The sequence below is a fragment of the Bos taurus genome, chromosome 8 (assembly GCF_002263795.3).
Source record: "Bos taurus isolate L1 Dominette 01449 registration number 42190680 breed Hereford chromosome 8, ARS-UCD2.0, whole genome shotgun sequence".
NCBI classification, from domain to species: domain Eukaryota; kingdom Metazoa; phylum Chordata; class Mammalia; order Artiodactyla; family Bovidae; genus Bos; species Bos taurus.
In genome coordinates, this window is record NC_037335.1 from 1588374 (window position 1) to 1611165 (window position 22792).

The following is a 22792-nucleotide window of genomic DNA, read 5'->3' on the forward strand; positions in this document are numbered from 1 at the left end:
GGCCGCGGTGAGGCCGATGGAGATCCTGGTCGGCGGTTCCCTCCGTGCGCAGCGCGGCCGCCGTCACTGTGCGCACAGGTCCTGTCGGGGGGCGCGGGCGGCGGTGCTTCTCCTTCTTAATTCAGGTGCCACTGGGTTTCAGCTGCTGTCGCTTACCGTGGGGCTCTGCACCCCGAAGTCAGTTCCTAGGAGAAGCTCTACCTGCTTAAAGAGAAACACATTTTCATGTCAATATTTTTTATTTAGTGTGCTTTCAGCTGAGTGACTACATTGTCTTCCATAGGTATCTGGTAAAAATTAATGGAATGATACCAACATATGGAATCATTGTCACACATCAGAAAAAATAATAGTAGTTTGTAAAAACCAGAAAAGCGCCCAGCATTCATGTAAATCTTTCGGCAGGCACTGCCAGAACAGATTACATGTTAATTAAACTGCCCTTTTTTAATTTTCCTTAAACTGATTGTTCTATTTAGAAAAAAAATTGAACCTCAAGAAAAATCTCTGAGCTAGATGACCTGAGCCGTATTAGTTTGAATTTATAAACTTCGTATTATAAACTCACTTTTTAAAGTAAGGAAGTCATGATTTTCCTGAGCGAATAAAATATAGTTTTTATTCTGATAACGCCTTCTTTTGGTATTAAGTTCCATTAGGATTAAAAAAAGGTAATATATTTAACAAATTTATTGAATTGTGTCTTCTAGACAATATTTTAGGCTCTGAACAGTTGTAACATCCTGTGGTATTCTGTTGTTAATAAAAGCATGCTTGATAACATGAAGATCATGTTACATATATTGTGCTTTTCTCTTAGTTACCTTTTTAGTAAAGTATGTATATGTTCATGTGTGTATATACATATTTGTTTATATATATATATATATATATATAAATTATTTTAGAACATTTGGGGAAATACCTAAAAGCATAAAGAAGAAAATTAAATTTTCTCATGGTCTTTGCACCCGGAATTGTTGGGATTGTTTTTCCAGTTCTAACATATTCCTCCTGCTCTCCTTTTTCCTATGCTCTCATCATCCCTTTTCTGGTAGGAATTTCTTTGAACAGGAAAAGATGTGAATGAATGTGACTGCTCAACTGTCACAGTATTTGCTAATCAGCAATTAAACTGTGTTTTCTTTGAGCTGTTTCAACATCCATTTGTTGATTTATAATTTATAATAAACCAGGAGACATGCGGTTTTGGGAAATTTAAATTCCCCATGATAGGCTTGACAGTCTTTACCGTGGCTTAGGTATGGACCTCACCTCTGTATAAGATAGGCAAGTAATAATAAGTCAGCCAAAGCTTATGTGCAAGTAGGCGTGGTTCCTGATATGGTTATTACTAAAAGAGAAGCTTTTTGTTTCTATTATGTTTTCACAAGTAGTCCTTTAGAAATCTTGCCTAAAGTCTAAGTCTCTTCCACTGTTTGCATCACAGATGGGTTCCTAGTCCCTTAAGGAGACCTTTCCCAGCTAACCTAAGCCAATGTTTTCGAAGTAACATTGTGTCATTGGAGTACAAATCAGTTGGTTATTAGGCTTGCTTGACTGTTCTGCAGTATCCTAGTATCTATGGATACGAGGTTTTCCTTAATTTATGACCTTTTCTAACCCTGGGTCAAACAAAGGAACTGGAAGTGGAGAAATATAAATCAAGAAAAGAGTCAGCTACTCTAGGAGGACAAAATGGCAATGACCGGAAAGATCTCTTGGGGCTGGGAAAGAGTGAAGAGGCAGATAACCAAAGTATAAAATTGTGAAGGATATCAATAAAGCAAATGTGACTGTTTACTGAATTACTGAGTGCTGGAATTAGGAATTACCTGTGTGGAGTAAATTAAATTTAATGTTCCTTGTCAAGGTGAGATGGTAAATGATGAAGGTTCCAACTTAAATGAATAATATAGAGGCTAGAAATGTATGAAGATATAAAAATACAATTAGTTAATGTATTTTTGATGGATTAGAAATTAAGATGACATTTTAGAAATAGTTATCTTTTGGGGTATATTGCCTTCCTATACAGACACTATTAAGTTCTTTCATAAAATGTCTCTTCCATCTTTGAAAGTGAAAGTGAAGTTGCTTAGTCGTGTTGGACTCTTTGCAACCCCGTGGACTGTAGCCTACCAGGTTCCTCCCTCCATGGGATTCCCCAGGCAAGAATACTGGAGTGGGTTGCCATTTCCTTCAGGGGATCTTCCCAACCCAGAGATTGAACCTGGGTCTCCCGCATTGCAGGCAGACGCTGTAACCTCTGAGCCACCAGGGAAGCCCTCTTCCATCTTTTATCAGGGGGAAAAAAAAATCTTTAGTTTTTTTTGATTTTTTGATTTGGATTTGGACTGCTAGTTTTATATTCTTGACTTCCTGAAGTTTAGGTAATTTGGAGGTAGAATTCTTGTTTATTCTAACAGGCCCTTATAGTGGATTTGATCTTTGGGATTTTTAGCATTATTTGAATACTGTTTCATTCAGAGTTTTTGTTGAGCTCGTGTGTGTGTGTGTGTGTGTGTGTGTGTGTGTGTGTGTGTGTGTGTAAGGCACTCCTGGGTGCTGGAGAACTGGAGGTGGTCGGCTTAGTGATACACCTAATAACTGAGAGGTATACTGTTGCCGTGCTGGTGGTGAAGAACCCGCCTGCGATGCAGGAGACACAAGAGATGCAGGTTCAGTCCCTGCATCGGAAAGATGCCCTGGAGGAGGAAATGGCAGCCCACTCCAGTCATTCTTGCCTGGAGAATCCCATGGACAGAGGAGCCTGGCGGGCTACAGTCCATGGGGTCGCAGAGAGTCGGACACGACTGAAGCGACTTAAGTGCTTTATCTTTACCAGTTCCTTGATGTGTAACAAGCCATTTTAATCTTCACAGACTGTGGAGTAGGAACTGTTATAATGCTCATTTTCCTGTTGATGAGACTGAGGTACAGAAATGTGCAAGAAGAGTCAGGGTTCGAAGCAGATGATGGGATTCATACTCTGGTCATAGAAACACTGCTTTGCGTTGTGTACGTCCCTGCAGTAGCTTGGCATGTGCAGCCTGGTAGGGATGTAGGAAGGCTTCCCAGTTTTTAAAAACACAGAACCCAAGGGAGTTAACACATTTCTCATGAATGATACAGACTGCATGTTCTGTGAATCTGTTCACACGTGGCAGTGAGGGAAGAGATGAGTCTCCTTTTGACGAGTGTTGTCAAAGTTGGCACGTCCACAGGGGATTTGATGTAGGAGGATAGGCTAGTAAGTGGTAGGTAGGCTAGTAAGTGACCCAGTGGGACTGAGTGCTGGTTAGTGCTGTGGTGTCATGGGGTCAGTCATAGGGTCCTATAGGAAGGTGGTGGGATGCTGGGTCCCAGCGGACCTTGAATGCCAGACGAACCAGTTTTAAACAGTAAGAGGTATACCTTTCCTTTATAAGTTTGAGTGTTTTTTTTTTAGGCAGGGGTGGGGTGCATCTTGTGGCATGTAGGATCTTAGTTTCCTGACCGAGGATTGAAGACCGGGCCCACAGTAGTGAAAGTGCTGAGTCCTTATCACTGGAGCAGGGGGATTCCCAAGTTAGTTTTTTTAGTTTGTAACTGAAGTTGTTTCTTGACATCTGTTAGCTCAGAGACAAATTTAAGTAAAGCTTTTTTCCTTCCTTTTGTAACAGATGAATTTGTCCATTTTTATTCCCTCCTGAAAGTATCAGTAGTTACATTCTTTGCTCATTATTTGAATATTCATGTTCTGGATGATGCTCTTATTGCCATAGGGGTGTTCTGTAGGTTCTTTTGTAAAAATGATTTTAGAATTCAAATCCTTATTATATGTCTATTGCCTTTAATCTTCTAGCCAACTAGAAAATTAAATCTCTTCTTACAGATTGGTTCATTGGAGTGTAAATTACAGGAACAAATAGAGATTGTTTGTGTGTGTTTGTGCTCACTCACTCAATTGCTGACTTTTTGTGACCCCATGGACTCTAGCCCACCAGGCTCCTCTGTCCATGGGATTCTCCAGGCAAAAATACTGGAGTGGGTTGCCATTTCCTACTCCATTTCCTACTGACTCCTACTGCCATTTCCTACTTCGGGAATCTTCCTGACCCAGGGATTGGCCCTGCATCTTTTCGTCCCCTGCACTGAAAGGCATATTCTCTACCACTGCGCCACCTGGGAAAGCCCAGAGATTCTTTTCCTGATGTCAAAAAGTGTTTCTGTTATAAAATAATAGTATGAAACAAAGCCTGCCTTTAAGTTTATTTTGCACACAGTATATGAATTTAAAATCATCAGTAAATGTATTTCATATTACTGTGTCTGGCTCTGTTCTCTAAAACTGACACTTGGTATGATTAATTTTATTCCATCTCATGACTTGTAAATTAAAAATGCTTTGTATTTCTAGATATTAAAATGTGAGCAAGTCTCTGGCCCCATACTTTAGGTTTATGGTTTTGGCTGGTTTACCAGCATTGAGATTACTGTTTTGTGCTGACATGAAGCCACAGGAGACTGGTGGCTTAAATTGTATTTTAAAGTTTTGTGTCTGTTTTTTAATAAACATGTTTAATTTATAGTTTTTTGGTAGTCCTTTAAAACCTTAATAGATCAAGAATGGAGATTCACTTTAGTTTGTCAGTTTATTCTTTGCCATTGGAGAGAGCAGATTTCGTGGATTTTATTATTCACATGATATGCACATATCTTACACACAGAGAATAAATGAACACAGAACTTTTCCAGTCATACAGATGTCTTAATCCCCACTTCATCATCCCTACCTTCAAGAACTTGGCTTTTTATTTTGAGGTGTCAGTAGAACTGAGAAGGAAACAGTGAACTGAGTAATGTAGCATCTCTACTGACTGGTTGTATCTTCTGTCAGTTTCTTTGGGATTTGGTTTTAATTTCCAGGTTTTTGCAGTTCAAACAGATGGCAGCTAAATATGACTGGATGGCAGAACAAATGTAAAGAGCAAATACTTTATCATATTTATCCAGCGGATGTTTAATTGACCACCTATTAAGTACTAGCGTTGTGCTTACCATTACGTCTTTAATCTTTCGTTTGGAAGTCTGTTAAGATTCTGGAACTTCCACTATCAACTTGGAGCATTCACTTTCCCTTCCCTCACCAAAGTGACCGTTTTTTATCAGTAATGTTACAGAGGGAAGAAAAAAAATGTATTGGGACTAGACTTCCTGCTCTTATTTAAGGGACACATGATACTGGGTTGTAGGAAACGTGCAGAATTTTAGATTTCTGTCTGCCTTCTTTCATAATTTACAATAACAATGCATATGTTTTATGTGTGTGTGTGATGGATAGTAATCTGCCTCTGAGGTTAAATGGCAAGGGTCACTGCTCTCCCATCTTTGAGATTGACTCCAGAGATAATAAGTACTAGTCTTAGTAAGCAAGCATATACCTGCTTCAGCATGCAGGGCTATTATTTGGATGGGCTTCCTTGGTGGCTCAGACAGTAAAGAATCTGCCTGCAATGCAGGACACCCAGGTTTGATCTCTGGGTCAGGAAGATCCCCTGGAGAAGTGAATGGCTACCCGCTCCAGTATTCTTGCCTGGAGAATCCCCAAGGGACAGAGGAGCCTGGCGGTACAGTCCCCGGGGTCACTAAAGAGTTAGACACGACTGAGCGATGATGCATGGTATTTGGATGTTCCTTTTAGACTGCTAAAGGTGTATGACGGTGAAATTTACTGGTTAATTAGTTCAGTTTAAGATGTAACAATTACATACCATTTTTAGCTCAGTTCAGCAAATACATATTGAGGACTAGTGGGTGGGAATATAAATGTTTCTATTGGTGGGAAACCAGATAATAATAAATGTCTGTATTGTTTATTTTTTGTCAAATTACAAGTTTCAACATGTTGGGTTGTGACCAGTATTTAAAAAAAGAAAAAAAAAAAAGAAGGAAGCAAATAGTAAAAGTATCAGAGTATATGCCAACTAGTAAATATGCTAAACTTTGTTTTTACTTAGGGTACATATCTGTACACTATGTCAGAAATGTTTGTAGCTGTGACCAAGAAAAATAGTGTGGTAACCGGGTTATGAGTAAGTCCCTGTGGAGGGTCAGTTGGCTTGGCTTCCTGTGCCTCAGATGAGTCTGGAGCAATCTGAGGATGAGAATGGGATGTGTTATTGTCGTTGATCTCTGCTTAAGCACGGGGATTTGAGTGGCAGGACCAAAGCAGGGCCTGTGACAACTGTTGCAGCCACCTTGGTCTGGAGCCAAAGGCAAAGAGGGCTGGTGACGTGAAGTCCTGTTAATTGTCTGAGCTCAGTGCACATGCATGTTTTGGGAGAAGGCCCATCAACAGTCTTAATGGCCCCTAGGTGGGAAAGACTATTTTATTTCTGTTGTAGTCTCATTTATGTTTTTTTCTTTTCCACCTGTGCGTTGGAATTTTATCTGCAAAGCTATTACCACATCCAAGGTCACAAGGACTTACTCTTCTCCCTTTTTTTAAAGAGTTTAATAATTGTAGCCCTTACATTTGGGCCTGTGATCCTTTTTGAGTTAAGTTTCATTTATGGTGTGAGGTAGGTAGGGTCCAACTTCATTCTTTTACATGTAGGTAGCCTGTTGTTGCAGCATCATTTGTTGAAGACTGTTCTTTTCCCATTGGTGAAAATATTTATTTAAATAATAATATAACCAGAAAACTACTAGAGCTCATTAATGAACTTGGTAAAGTTGCAGGATGCGAAATTAACATGCAGAAATCTGTGGCATTTCTCTACACTAACAATGAAAGATCAGGAAGAGAAATGAAGAAAACAGTCCCATTTACTATTACATTAAAAATAATAAACCTACATGAGGACACACGAAAAACTGTATTCCAAAAACTATAAGACTCTGATGAAGGAAATTGAAGATGACACAAAGAAATAGAAAGGTATACTGTGTTTTTGGATTGGAAGAATCAGTACTGTCAGAATGACATAGATTTTGATGATGGCCATCCTGACCAGTGTAAAGTGATCCTCACTGAAGTTTCAATTTGCATTCCTCTAATAATTAGTGATTTTTGTTGTTCATTGGCTAAGTCATGTCCTTCTCTTGGCAACCCCGTGGCCTGCAGCACACCACACTCCTCTGTCCTCCACTTTCTCCCAGAGTTTGCTCAGATTCATGTCCATTGAATCGGTGATGCTATCTAACCATCTGCCACCACCTTCTCCTTGTGCCTTCGGTCTTTTCCAATTTGTGAGCATCTTTTCATTTGCTTTTCCATGCGCATATTACCCAAGGCAATGTACAGATTCAGTGCAATTCCTATCAAATTACCAGTGGCATTTTTCTCCGACCTAGAACAAAATATTTTACAATTTGTATGGAAAGACTCCCAGCCCCCACCCCCATGCCAAATAGCTGAAGCAGTCTTGAGAAAGAAAAATGGAACTGGTGGAATGAGGCTCCCGGACTTCAGAGCATATTACACAGCTACAGTAATCATGACACAAGAACAGAAATACAGATCAGAAGTAAGGAAAGAAAGCCCGGAGATAAACCCACTCACATAAGGGCATTTATCTTTGACAGAGGAGGCAAGAATAACCAAAAGAGAAAAGACAGTCTCTTCAATAAGTGGTGCTGGGTACACTGGACAGCCAGCCACATGTGAAGTAATGATATTAGAACATTCTCTAACACCTAACACAAAAGTAAACTCACAGTGCCTAGGAGCTTCTAGAGGAAAATGTAGACAGACACTCTGACAACTGTCACAGCACTGTCTTTTTGAATCCACCTCCTAGAGTGATGGAAATGAAAATAAATGGAGGCTATTTAAACTTAGAAGCTTTTTGCAGAATAAAGGAGACTGTAAACAAAACGTAAAGACAGCTTATGAAATGGGAGAAAACATTTACAATTGACACAACTGACAAGGGATTAATCTCAAATACACAGCTTATGTAGCTCAATATCAAAAGAAACAACTTAATAAAAAATTTGACATTTCTCCAAAGAAGACATACAAATAGCCAAAAAGCACATGAAAATGTGCTCAACATCACTAATTAATAGAGAAATGTAAATCAAAACTACAATGAGCTATCACCTCAGACCAGTCAGAATGGTCATCATCAAAAAATCTACAAACAATAAATGCTGGAGAGGATATAGAGAAAAGGGAACCCTACACTGCTGATGGGAATGTAAATTGGCACAGCCACTCTGGAGTATGGAAGTTCCTTAGAAAACTGAAGGTAGAGCTACCAAATGATGTTACAGTCCCATTCTTGGGCATATTTCTGGAAAAAACCATTATTCGAAAAGATCCATGTACCTCCAGGTTCATAACAGCACTATTTACAATAGACGAGATATGGAAGTAACCTCAGTGTCCATAAACAGATGAATGGAGAAAGACAATGTACATACATACAGTGGAATATTACTTAGCCATAAAAATGAAATAGTGTCATTTTCAGCAACATGGATGGACATAGAGATCATCATAGTGAAGCACTATGGACAGAGAAAGACAAATATATGGTATCACTTATATGTAGACTATAAAAAAATAAAATGGGGCTTCCCTGGTGACTCTGGTAAAGAATCTGCCTGCCAAAGCAGGAGACACGTGTTCAGTCCCTGGGTCTTGAAGATCCCCTGGAGAAAGAAATAGCAACCCACTCCAGTATTGTTGCCTGGAGAATCCCTTAGACAGAGCAGTTTGGTGGGCTACAGACCCTGGGATCACAAAGAGTCAGCCATAACTGAGCACACACACACACACACAAGTAAAATCATACAAATGAACTTACATACTAAGCAGAAATAGACCCACAGACATAGAAAACAAAAGTTATGATTACCAAAGGGGAAAGGGGTGGAGAACGATAAATTAAGAATTTGAGATTAATATATACACACTACTATATATATATATATATATATGTATGTATGTATGTATGTATAAATATATAAAATAGATAACCAACAAGGACCTACTGTATAGCACAGGAAACTATACTCAATGTTTTGTAATAACCTGTAAGAGAAGAGACTCTGAAAAAGAACAGATACACACGTATAACTGTACCACTTTGCCGTGCACCTGAAACTGACCCAGCATTGTAAATCAACAACGTTTCAGCACAAAAAACAAAACAACATAAATAACATAAATTGAAAGTGGAATTTTCCTGCAGATAATTTAAAAACTCTTTGTTTAGGTTACAGGTATTAATAAAACGTGTTTACATTGGAATGCATGAATATTATAAACTATTGTGTCTGGGGAAAAAAGACAAAAGTCCTCTTATAAATAAAGTTATTTTTGCAAGAAAGCTCACTCATTATGCAAGAAAGCTCACTCACTAATTAGAATCAGTAACACTAAAACACATCGTACTTGCTGATACTTGAACTATGAAATATTGCTGGTGATATTTAAATTATAAGATGTCTGTTTTATGGAAAGGTTGGTCATTTACTGTGCATTTTAGAGATTTGTTTTTGTGGCCATACCAGGTATAATGAATTAAGTTATGTTAAAAATCTATAGGATTTTGCTCAGTATATAGTTCTAAGAAGAAATCATTGCTCGTATTTGTAATACAATTTTTTTCTTCTGTTCGTCATATTGTCAGTCTTTTGGTTAATATTAATACCATGTGAGTAATATAATAAGCCCATTTTAAGTTCCAAAATATTTGAGCAGAAGCAGTAACTTGTGTTTATTGATTTCCTAGTGTTTGTCAGATATAGTATATAATAGTAGGTGTCTTACACGGCTTATCTGCAGTTCACATACCACAGCCTACAGGTAGGTGACATTGCCTAGGTACCTGAGAGATTAGTAGGTAGTTCCTGCTGGCTTATGTGGCAGCCCTGGGATTTGAATCTAGGTCTTTCTGACCTCAGAGTGCATTAGGTCCTGGGATTTCTCTAATGGGCCATGCTGCAGAGAAAGTGATCTTTTCTCTAGTTTCATTGTTTTCCAGCCATGGGCAGTAGAAGGATAGTCACGGCATCTGACATCAGACCCCCAGGAAGGTTTTTGTGTTAAATCTGGGAGCTCCTGCTTTCAGATCATGCTTTCTTATACACTCTAAGATCTGGGACTGTCCTGTGTCCTGTTATCCTTTTGAAGTTCAGGTGTCAAAAAAAAAAATAGACTCTTCTGTCTGTATATCACTGTCAGTCAGTCAACAGTCAGTTCAGCTGCTCAGTCGTGTCTGACTCTTTGCGACCCCATGGACCACAACACGCTGGGCCTCCCTGTTCAACACCAACTCCCGAAGTTTACTCAGACTCATGTGCATTGAGTCGGTAATGTCACCGAACCATCTCATCCTCTGTTATCCCCTTCTCCTGCCTTCAATCTTTCCCAGCATCAGGGTCTTTTCAAATGAGTCAGTTCTTTGCATCAGGTGGCCAAAGTATTAGAGTTTCAGCTTCAACATCAGTCCTTCCAATGAATATTCGGGACTGATTTCCTTTAGGATGGACTAGTTGGATCTCCTTGCAGTCCAAGGGGCTCTCAACAGTCTTCTCCAACACCATAGTTCAAAAGCATCAATTCTTTGGCGCTCAGCTTTCTTTGTAGTCCAAGTCTCACATGCATACATGACCACTGGAGAAACCACAGCCTTGACTAGATGGACCTCTGTTGGCAAAGTAATGTCGCTGCTTTTTAATATGCTGTCTAGCTTGGTCATAACTTTTCTTCCAAGGAGCAAGGGTCTTTTAATTTCATGGCTGCAGTCACCATCTGCAGTGATTTTGGAGCTGCAAAAAATAAAATCTGTCACTATTTCCACTGTTTCCACTGTTTCCCCATCTATTTGTCATAAAATGATGGGACTGGATGCCATGATCTTAGTTTTCTGAATATTACATTTTAAGCCAATGTTTTCATTCTCCTCTTTAACTTTCATCAAGAGGCTCTAGTTCTTCTTCACTTTGTGCCATATGGGTGGTATCATCTGCATATCTGGGGTTATTGATATTTCTCCCAGCTATCTTGATTCTAGTTTGTGCTTCATCCAGTCCAGCGTTTCTCATGATGTACTCTGCATATAAGTTAAATAAGCAGGGTGACAATATACAACTCCTTTTCCTATTTGGAACCAGTCTGTTGTTCCATGCCCAGTTCTAACTGTTGCTTCTTGACGTGCATACGGATTTCTCAAGAGGCAGGTCAGGTGCCCTGGTACTACCATCTCTTTCAGAATTTTCCAGTTTTTGGTGATCCACACAGTCAAAGGCTTTGGTATAATCAATAAAGCAGAAATAGATGTTTTTCTGGAACTGTCTTGCTTTTTCCATAATCCAAGGGATGTTGGCAATTTGACCTCTGGTTCCTCTGCCTTTTCTAAAACCAGTTTGAACATCTGGGAGTTCACGGTTCATGTACTGTTGAAGCCTGGCTTGAATTTTGAGCATTACTTTGCTAGTGTGTGAGATGAGTGCAATTGTGTGATAGTTTGAGCATTTGGCATTGCCTTTCTTTGGGATGGCAATGAAGACTTTTCCATGCCTGTGGCCACTGCTGGGTTTTCTGAATTTGCTGGCATATTGAGTGCAGAAGTTTCACAGCATCATCTTTTAGGATTTGGAATAGCTCAACTGGAATTCCATCACCTCCACTAGGTTTGTTCGTAGTGATGCTTTCTAAGGCCCACTTGACTTCACATTCCGGGATACCTGGCTCTAGGTCAGTGATCACACCATCGTGATTATCTGGGTCATGAAGATCTTTTTTGTATTCTTGCCACCTCTTCTTAATATCTTCTGCTTCTGTTAGGGCCATACCATTTCTGTCCTTTATTGTGCCCGTCTTTGCATGAAATGTACCCTTGGTGTATCAAATTTTCTTGAAGAGATCTTTAGTCTTTCCCATTCTATTGTTTTCCTCTATTTCTTTGCATTGATCACTGAGGAAGGCTTTCTTATCTCTCCTTGCTGTTCTTTGGAACTCTGCATTCAAATGGGTATATCTTTCCTTTTCTCCTTTGCTTTTTGCTTCTCTTTTCACAACTATTTGTAAGGCCTCCTCAGACAGCCATTATGCTTTTTTGCATTTCTTTCTCTTGGGGATGGTCTTGATCACTGTCTCCTGTACAGTGTCATGAACCTCTGTCCATAGTTCATCAGGCACTCTATCAGATCTAATCCCTTGAATCTGTCACTTCCACTGTATAATCATAAGGGATTTGATTTAGGTCACACCTGAATGGTCTAGTGGTTTTCCCAACTTTCCTCAATTTAAGTCTGAATTTGGCAATAAGGAGTTCATGATCTGAGCCACAGTCAGCTCCCAGTCTTGTTTTTGCTGACTGTATAGAGCTTCTCCATCTTTGGCTGCTGAGAATATAATCAGTCTGATTTCGGTGTTGACTATCTGGTGACGTCTATGTGTAGAGTCTTCTCTTGTGTTGTTGGAAGAGGGTGTTTGCAATGACCAGTGCGTTCCCTTGGCAAAACTCGATTAGCCATTGTCCTGCTTCATTCTGTACTCCAAGGCCAAATTTGCCTGTTACTCCAGGTGTTTCTTAACTTCCTACTTTTGAATTCCAGTCCCCTATAATGAAAAGGACATCTTTTTCGTGTGTTAATTCTAGAAGGTCACGTAGGTCTTCATAGAACTGTTCAACTTCAGCTTCTTCAGCATTCCTGGTTGGGGCATAGACTTGGATTACTGTTATGTTTAATGGTTTGCCTTGGAAACAAACAGATCACTCTGTCGTTTTTAAGATTGCATTCATTCAAGTACTGCATTTCGGACTCTTTTGTTGACGGTGATGGCTATGGTTTATTTCTTCAGGAGGTCGATTCTGATGAGAATGGTGAGCTGGGGTTGGGGCGGGGAGGGAAGTGTGAAGATGGTTTGACTGACTCTCCCACCAAGTCTACATGCCCTGAGGAATAGAAGTTTCCTAAAAATAATGTGTTCTGTTTCAGAAAGAAGGGGGAAGGGTTTCGAGGTAGGCAGAGACAATGAAGCTCCATCACATAGATACTAATCTAACCTGAGGACAATACTGGGTAATGTAGTTATTTTCCGTTTGGAAATAATGTAGTTATTTTCAGTTTGGAGGTACATCTGGTTGTTAATATTGAATATCTGGACATAGGGTTGGGAAAGAAAGTTAAGAACAAGAAAAAGGTTAAAATTTTAAAAATTAGTTAGGAAAGTGGATGACTAAGTAGGTACACATATGTTCATTATATATGCTGTTTGTAATGCAAACTAACCTAAATGATAGTGCATCATAGCAATTAAATACAGCAGTTTGAAGTCCATTGAAAATGATGTGCCGATGCATTTAATGACCTGAAATGGTTTTTACGAACTGTGTTGAGTAGTGAAAATATGCTAAGTAATGGAAAGCTTATAAATACATGTGGCTAGTTTGATTTTACCTTTTTTTCTTGTAGAAAATGTGGAAAGGTGAAGCCAGTTGCCAGTTTAACTGTTTTAACTCTCTTCTTTACTCAGTTCCCTCTCCTTGCTTCCCCCACAAACCTTACGTAACTGTATAGACTTGCTTCTCATCTGTTCTCTTTGCAGTCCAAGGCTTATTGCAGAAACTCCTTTTTACTTAAAACATTTTGAAACCCAGAATCCCATTGCTTACAACTCAGATGTACTGCCGTTTAAGATTTTGCCTGTTCTTTTCGGTTTCAGAAGCCTGAGTTTGAAACTGAGGAGCTATAGTGCTGAATCTTGTACTCTGATTTTCCCTGTGGCGGAGGGCGTTTCCTGAATTGGTGGGAAGCATGTGCACCGAGGATGAGGAGATACTGTTGGACAGAGGTCTGATGATTTCCAAAAGGTGTCCTGGGGTGTCTGCGTCAGTGAGTGCTGCACGTTCTTGGAGAGAAGTCCAAGTAAATGGTGTCACTTTGTATCCCCCAGCTCTAAGAGGATTTGTCAAGGAGGGCAGGGAGAGGTCTTATGAGGGAGTGCGGCCTCACCACTTGATTTGGAAAGCCCTGTTATAATTTGCTAATTTCCCGGTCCTTGAAATAGTATTTTAGGAAAGAAAGGGAGACGCACTTTGCCTGTGAGAGAGCTTTCACTTGTGCTTGTGGCATCGCCTCTGAGGTGTGTGCTGTGTCACGCATGAAATGGAGTGGGGTGATGGCGCTGGGTAACTTACACTCCTGCTTACAAGGATTTTATTAACACAGAGATGTAAGTCATTTGTGTTTGTCTCATTTTATCCTTTGTAAGGTAAACTTTAAGTGAAATATAGATTGCAGTGAACTGTACACAAATAATAATTACGAATATTTAAACATCATTGTTACTGTTAGGAAACGTAACGTCTTTGAAATTACTGCTAACATGCAATGATGCGTAGGCATTTCTATGATCCTGTGAGAACGAATGTTCCTATCCAGTTTGGAGTAGGACCCAGGCTTTCCTTTTCTTCTTCTTTGAACTACTCAGATTTCCATGTTTGGTAGAACAAAGTATAAAAGAAAATATGTGAAATGATGTCACACACATACTGAAGTAAAAGTTTGAACCCCCCCCCCTTGTTTTTTAATAGCCAGGTAATTCTTGAATTTTATCTAGCTATCCTAAAGCAGACTTTAAATTGTAAAACTACGTTGATTGATTTTGCATTGGATATGATAGATTTTTTTTTTTTCAGTTGTCAGTTACAGCCCAGTAAGAAGCAGAATGCAAGGAGACAGGTTAAAGCCAGATTGGACTGTCTGCCTTTCTCTGCAGATGCCTTTTCATCATGTTTATCAGAGCCAAAGAAATACTCTAATCAACTAGCAAAAAGTTTTTATTTTCATACCAAAACCGATCTTTGTTAATTCCAAAACCAATTTGATGTCAAGAGTCACAGAAGGACTCAGACTTCTTTTAGGAATAATTAGAGGGCAGACAGTGAATCTGAATAGATAAACGTGTGGGCTCCCCTAAAGCAGGAAGACCCATCAATTCTTCTGTACACTGTCACTGTGTCCGGCGGAAGCAAATAGGCCTGAGGGGACAGGCTGACCTCCCGGAAGTCTGCTGGGCACACAGACTGACAGGCCAATTCTTTGAAGTGTCAAGGGATGCCCAGACATGAAATGTTGGTACGTGGGGTGCCCTGGTGTGAAACGCTTGAATGCTTTATTTCTGATTTTCAGGAATTTTTAATTACTGTGCAGTTCTGTATGTTCGATGTTGGGGTAGTTTCTACAGACTAGTGACTGGAAAGTCACTGAGGCAGGACACACAGCTTCTGTGAATGTGTCGGGGACTAGGCCTGTGCTGCCCCTGAAAATAAGAACACTGGTCTCTGCTCTCTCCTCCCTAGTTCAGAAGCCTGTTGGGGATACACGCTTCATTTGCTTAGTATCTTCATGCTGCAGGCGGCTGGGAATTCTTAGCAGCTGCTAATTTACTGTGTCAGTGCATGTTAGGTGGTACAGAAATTTTGCTTTTGATTTTTTGTGTAGAATAGTAATAATTAAGATCAGTAATGCGTGTCTCCATCTCTACCCAGATAAGAGTGAATAGGGCAAAGTTTGAAGTTTGCAAAATATATCACAGTAGTCTTAAAAATTCTTTTTAATTTCAGACTTAGAGATGTTGAAAAATAGTGCAGAGAGTCTCATATGCCCTCCCCCTAGATTCCTGAGTGTTAGCGTTTTACCTCATGCTTTCATCCTGTCTCTTTCTGTCGTGTTTGCCGTTCCCTGTCACACACTGCACACACTGTTAATTGTACATATGGGATGCACCATGTTCTTCTTCCCTGAACCCTGTAAGGGTAAGATGCAGACGCGATGGGGCTTCTCAGGTGGCTCCATGGTAAAAAATCTGGCTGCAATGTAGGAGACGTGGATTTGATGCCTGGGTCAGGAAGATCGCCCGGTGGAGGGCCTGGCAACCCACTGCAGCACTCTCGCCTGGAGAATCCCATGGACAGAGGAGCCTGGAGGGCTCTCTTTGGGGTCACAAAATGTCGGACGCGACCGAGCATGCGCACAACCAGATGTGATGCACTGCAACCGCTAAATACTTCAGTGTGTGTTTCCTTATGAAAGGATATAGAGCTCGTCCATAGCTTCAGTACAGTTTTCAAAGTCAGAAAGTTGGCGCTGATCATGTTATTCAGTCATTCTTCCGACGGTTCTCCAGTGTACTGAGTGTTGCCCTGGCTGTCCCGCTCCTGCGCTGCCCATCCCAGGCACAGACTGAGTTCGGTTGCGCGTCTCTGTGGTCTCCTTTTATCTAGTGCAGCTGGTCTTTCGTGACTGACATTTTTGAAGATCGCAAGCCACTTACCTTGTAGAATTTCCCTCAGTTTGTTTTGCTTATGCTTTGGGGGCAGACTACCCCAGTCGTCTTCCTGAGTGGTATCACAGAGGCCTTGATGCTTCCCTCCAAAAATATCTTCAAAACGACCATTTTTAATATTATCATACCGAAGGTGGAGCCAGAGATGCGGAAATTTGTCAAGGCAGTATAAATGCTGTCATTGTTTTTACTCTCCAGTCGCTTTTTCTTAAGAAAATTTATGGCCTTTCAGTTAGTTTTGACAAAGTGGAAACTACTGAATAAAATCGGGGGAGGGGGACCTGGAGCATGTCAAGGTTGCCGTGGAGGGTTTAGGGCTTGTGTTTTACGTGAGCAGGCATGGGCCATTGAGGAACTGGGCCTTTAAACCTTAGCCAGAATGAGAAATTATTTATCCTGGAGTGCTTCTGCCAAAACTCTGAAGTCAGTACGCTGCTCACTCTCCTGTTAGAATCTTATACCTTTCCAGGCCGAGCATTCAAATGTTGTAAGTGGAGAGGAAAGAGGGACTTTGTTCTATCTGGTAGAAGTAAAGAAATGCTAAGTTCATTGTAGAATATTCAGTATTTGTTGTTGTTGAGTGGCTCAGTTGTGTCTGACTCTTCTGCGACCCCATCTGGAGCCCTGCCAGGCTCCTCTGTCCATGGAATTCTCCAGGCAACATTACTGGAGTGGGTTACCATTTCCTCTTTCAGGGATCTTCCCAACCTACAGATCAAATCCATGTCTCCAAACAGATTCTTTACTGCTGAGCCACCAGGGAAGCCCAGTATTCAGTATTATATCATTTGAAATACTAATAACCCTTTGTGTGATAATGCTTGTTTCAACTGCCTCTTTGAATGATCAAAGAACAGAACTTGCAGCCGGGTATAGTTTATTTCCTTCTATCTGGACGGTAATAAAAACGAGTCCTTGTACGGACGTGGGGGCTCCAAGCGCCTCTCCCTCCCGCTCCTGGCTGATTGAGGAGCCTCTCCTGCTCGAGCCTGGCATTGTTCACAGTGCTGGGCAAAGTGCAGGTTCTGGCTTTGCCAGGGTTGTTTTTTGTGAATGACTGAACATTTCCAATAGTTTCTTTGTAAACAAAAGAGGACAAGTTCGTTTAAACCATCAGACTGCAGGAGTAGTCTGAGAATTCTGCTGTTTGGAATTTTGGTTTTCCATAAAACCACAAAATAAACTAAATGGGTTTCTTGAGTCTCTTTTTATGGTGTTTGTTTAAACATGAGTATAGTGCCACTCCTTATATTCTGTATCAATTCGTACATTTATTTTAAACCAACATAGTTTTAGATGTTTATTTTTTGGCATAAAATCTATTACTGCTGCATAATTTGAAGATGTAATCTGTAATCAATTATGTTAAGATCACCTGTTTGAAATTATGGGGGCTCAGATGAAAAAGAATCCGCCTGCAGTGCAGGAGACCCGGGTTTGATCCCTGGGTTGGGAAGATCCCCTGGAGGAGGGCATGGCAACCCACTATAGTATTCTTGCCTGGAAAATTCTGTGGGCTGAGGATCCTGGCAGGCTACAGTCCTTGGGGCCGTAAAGAGCCAGACACAACTGAGCACGTGCACATATGTATATTTGGGTATAGATACACCTGTGACAGCTATGCAGAAAATTAAAGTTCCCTTCTCTGCCTTTTCTAACAAATCTACTTCCCAGAGGTAACCATTATTAACATGTTGGTTCATTTTGCTTCATAGTATTTTCTCTGTATTTAAATATACCGTAACATTTAACCCAAAATAAATTTAACCAAATAATTTTCCAGTTAAACTTGCTACACTGCCTTTGAAAATAGGGTCAGGCATTAGGTGAAATCTTGCTCTTCTCCTGTAAATAAACTGTTACTGAAACACAGCCATATTCACTCATCTGTGTGTTGTTAGGACTTCTTTTGCACTGACATGGCAGACTTGGACTCAACATGGCAGAGTTGCATAGTTACGACTGTTCGGCCTCCAAAGCCTAGCAGATAGACTCTTAGGCTCTTTTGCTGACCCCAGTTTTAGATTGTGAGCACTTTGGCATTCGTTTGTTTCGCTTTCTTCCTAGAGCTCTAGTGCGGTTCTGTGCCCACACTGCACAGTTTATGGGCTTACACAAGTGTAAGTGCAGGAAGAGTTCCCGGACTTGGCTTGCTGGGTTGGACAGCATGTGTGCAGCTTTCCCTTCTCAACGAGGTTGCACCAGTTGATACTGAACCTAATGATTTTGTTCCAGGACCTCTTTTCCCTGTATCTTTGCCAACTCAGTGCATTGGCCAACTTTTTAAATCTTTACCAGTCTGATAGAGGAGAATGATACTGTAGGTTTGCTCTGCGTTTCTTTTTTGTGTTAGATTGAATTTCTTTTCAAATTTAAGAGCCAGTTGTGTTTTTGTGAATTGTCTTTCAGTCCCCTTCCTTATACCCTCAAGTCTGTTGCATAGTGGACGCTGGTCAAATAGTATATATTGAGTTCTAGCGAGGGAACCTGCTTGCTGACACAGCTGATGTAGAGGAGGCTTTTCATGAGGAAGAGAGACATTGTCAGGGAGAGGAAGAACTTCTTCCTGGGACAGAATCTTGACCGCACAACCCACACCTCCACTGAGCATTGTCTTTTCTCCTGGACAGAATACAGTTGCCTTTTTGCTAGGGCAGTTGTAATTTTCTTCAATGTATCCACCTTCATCTTCAATGTATCCATCTTCATCTTCAATGTATCCATCTTCATCTTCAATGTATCCATCTTCAATGTATCCTTCGGTGTATCCATACATTTCAGTGTATCCATCCTCTGCCCCATGTTCTTACTTTGTGGACTCTGTGCCCTGGTGGGTGGTAACCAGGAAGTCCTGCAGAGCGCCCTTCCCCAGGGCGTCCCTCAGATGACTTAGGAAGGTGGCTTTTCATGCTCTCATGTGAGTGGGGCAGGATGTGCCCTAGTCCTTTTCCTTACTTCCAAGTTTCAGATGCATTTTTTTAATGCTTTCCTTCCTCTGTTGATTGTAATTACTTCAAGTGATCCTATTTCTTTAGGAATTACTAATGAGCCGCATAGCTCTCCATTGTCGCTCACAGAACACGCTCATTGTTCCTTGTTGGCTCTGCAGGAACTCACTACACAATGACCAACGGGGGCAGCATCAGCAGCTCCACGCACTTGCTGGATCTTCTGGACGAGCCCATCCCCGGGGTTGGCACCTATGATGACTTCCACACCATCGACTGGGTGCGAGAGAAGTGTAAAGACAGAGAAAGGCATCGACGGGTACGTTTGCTCAGTAATCTTTACAACAGCAGCGCACAGAGAGATCCTTGAATAATGTTGTCTTTCTGCCAGTGATCTCAGGCTGCCAAAATGTTACAAGTACACTTAAGTAAGGTTCCACATATTATAAGTAATACGGTTTTTTCTCTATAGGTTTTAAAAGTTTATTTATATCCTTTTTCTTTCTGGAAGGGATTTGAAGCAGCTTACAATCAAAGAAGTAGAGGAAGACAGAATAGGAGGGAAAGGCAAAGGCCTAAGAGTTGAGGAAGATCAAGCCAAGTTCAGGAGGTAGCAGTCAGCATGGCTCTTGACTTTGAGCATCAGGCCAAAGAGGAAATGTGTTACATAATTTCAGTTGTTGGAAAAAGAAGCAGCTTACTGGGGAGATAGTTTCCTGGGGCTTTGCTATTTTATCTCCTTTCTTGGTTTTAAATCCTGAGCTATTTCTCAAATTGAGTCCTGTGTGGACATATGGAATGTTGGTGTAAAGTGCTAGTAATAAAAGAATGGCTTTTGCTTAGAAACTACAATGTATGTTATTATTTTTGTTGTTGTTTGTGGTTTATTGATAGTGTCATTCAAAAATTTTAAGAGAAAAAAATCTCTTGAAAATAAAATTCCAAGTTCTAACAGGCCATTTGCAAATTTGAGCTCTGAAGTTAACTCATAGATGTAATAATTGCTTGTACAAATGAGTTACTACCTTTCATAATAATGTTTATATATCTATTAAACCTGAAATTGGACTTAGATTATATTGTTTATGCAAAGTACTGCTTCTCAGATTCATTAGTCAGTATTCACCCTTTCTGGAAATAAGACATGACACCATATTAGATGATAAAACTGAGAAATTTCCAAAACATACACTTAAAAGTAGCAATAACAAGCTCATTACGTGTTAACACAAACAATGTTTGTATGAAAAATAGCTATTTTCCGAGATAAAAAATGCTCAGTGAGAGAGCGGCGCTGGACTGCATCTTCATGAACCTCACTCGTTACTGTCTGGTCTCCTGAGAGCCGCTGGGTTTTCTTACCTGCTGCTGCAGACTGCTGGGCGTTTCGATTGAAGTACATGAAGAAAATCCAACCTCACAGCCGCGTAGTTGGAAAAGCCAGGAGTATTTTAATAACCTTTTCAGGTCATTGTGGATTTTCTTCTTTGATACTGCAAGACAGTGACAGGGACATGTGGTTAGTTTCTTAAAGGCTAGCTGCAGTGTGTGGCCTAAAACTGTATCAGCGAAGTTCTTGTCTTTGGTCACATTAAAATCCTTTGGTTCCCCTTGAACTTTGAGTGAACGATTTTGTAACATTATGCTGTGATCATTTGGCAAATACTGATTCACTGATTCATGCAGTTCTCTGAATAGTTGACATGCTCATTGTACCGTATCAGTATACAGTATCAAAAAAAGCCACATTCATTAATGTCAACACTAATCTCCTCAGAAAAGTCTTTAACTGTTGGTATCTGTCATTCTTACAGTAATGGATATAAGTTCTTTAAAATTCTCATTTTTATTTTGAAGCTCAAAATCTGTCATTGGAACCAAATACACATTTTACTTTAAATGACAGGCTTACTTGGTTCGTTTTTTGAGAAAAATACCTCAAAAGATTTCCAAGTCTGGAAAACCATAGTTGCAGTATTTTTTGCTCAAGTAAGAATGGCGCTCCGTGAAAGTGGCTTATGCTGCAGCTCAGAGAGACCACGCAGAGGCTTTTCCTCAGGCCTCCTCCTTCGCGGCGTGTGAGAAGTGCTGTGTGCAGTTTTTACACATAGTCTTCAGGAGTTGCGCTTCCAGTGTCACGTTGTCCCTTTATTTTGTAAAAGCACAATCATATGTATTTACATACTTACTTTTCTTAATCATATGTATTTACATACTTACTTTTCTTAATCATATGTATTTACATACTTACTTTTCTTAGGTAAATGGTAGCACCCTATACACGTGGAGGCCTTGCTTTTCTCCCCCACGTGATACTGCATTCATCTCATTCTTGTTTAATGACTACAGAGTTTCTCATGACATAGATGTAACTGCACTTTTTTGGACCAATACTGTATTGATGAATGTTTAGATGACTTTCAAATTTCTGCTTAATATTGTATTTTATTAAACATTACAGTTATTAAGAAAAAGCAATGCGAGGTTTATTATTTTTGAAAGGAATGATCTACCTTCAACCCTAAAGCAAGGTGAATATCTGTAATTGGTTGCTTATAACATAGGAGGAGTAAAATTGCCTCATTCAGCCTTTTGAATGTGGCCTTGTGGCTTGAAATAGACCAGATGTTTGAAAGGGATCAGATCATTGAATTCTGGCTGTAGCCCTCTCATGGGACGGTGGAGCAGGGAATGCCTGGCCTGAGAGTGTGGCATGTGGAGCAGCCAGGCAGCAGGACAGGGAGGGGTGGGCGGTTCCAGGGGCTTCTTGTGAAGTGCATGCTGACTGAGAGAGCAGACTGGCCCTGGGCGTCTACGGGTGAGAGCTGGCGTCACGTCTGTCAGCATCCTCTGCCTCACACAGCGACAGCACCCCGCCTGTGGCATCGGCACACTGGCACGCTACAGGCCTGAATGCTTCAGCAGCCCCTTTATTCACAGGATTGTGTGGTACTGCGTTTACGGGCACAGTACTGTTCGTCACTGCCCTTGCCTTTTAGGACCACTACATGCCACTTAACTGCTAGAACCAGAGAAAGAGCAGGGAGTGACAGCCGCTTTGAGCTGTAATGTCTTATTTCTGTCACATAAAAGGTGTATGCCAGCTAACTTCGGTGCAGTCTGAAGCAATCTGGGTCAGCGTCTGTGTGGATGGTGGGGCCCTTGCTCTCATTCTGAGGCTCTGGGTCGATGCTTGTCATCTGGTTCACAGGCGTGGCAGCCGTCTGACCTGCTGTTTCTGCCCCAAACTCACTCACTCTATTGTTTAGTTGAGAAAGTACTGTTCCATGTATAGTAACTGAGGAAATTGTTGGATTCTAGAATTGTGGCTGCTACTCACAGTTTGAAGAATGAAGCATGACCGTTTCTAATTTCAGATCAACAGCAAAAAGAAAGAATCAGCATGGGAGATGACAAAAAGCCTGTACGATGCGTGGTCAGGGTGGCTCGTGGTGACGCTCACAGGGTTGGCATCAGGTAAAGAGGACTGTTCGTGCAATGCTGCTCTGGTTAGCAGGACGATAAATAGTTCTCCCCTCCTACCTGC

General features: G+C 40.7%; 1 protein-coding gene across 7 annotated transcripts in view; it reads left to right on the forward strand.

Annotated features, from left to right (window-relative positions):
• The window catches only part of CLCN3 (chloride voltage-gated channel 3), an 89095-nt gene that overhangs the window by 38976 nt on the left and 27327 nt on the right, over positions 1 to 22792 (forward strand). For all 7 annotated transcript variants that reach the window (XM_005209791.5, XM_005209794.5, XM_005209792.5 and 4 more), the window contains 2 exons: positions 19407 to 19564; positions 22623 to 22722. In XM_005209791.5, the coding sequence (XP_005209848.1) occupies positions 19407 to 19564; positions 22623 to 22722 (258 nt within the window). The remainder of the gene's footprint in view (positions 1 to 19406; positions 19565 to 22622; positions 22723 to 22792) is intronic.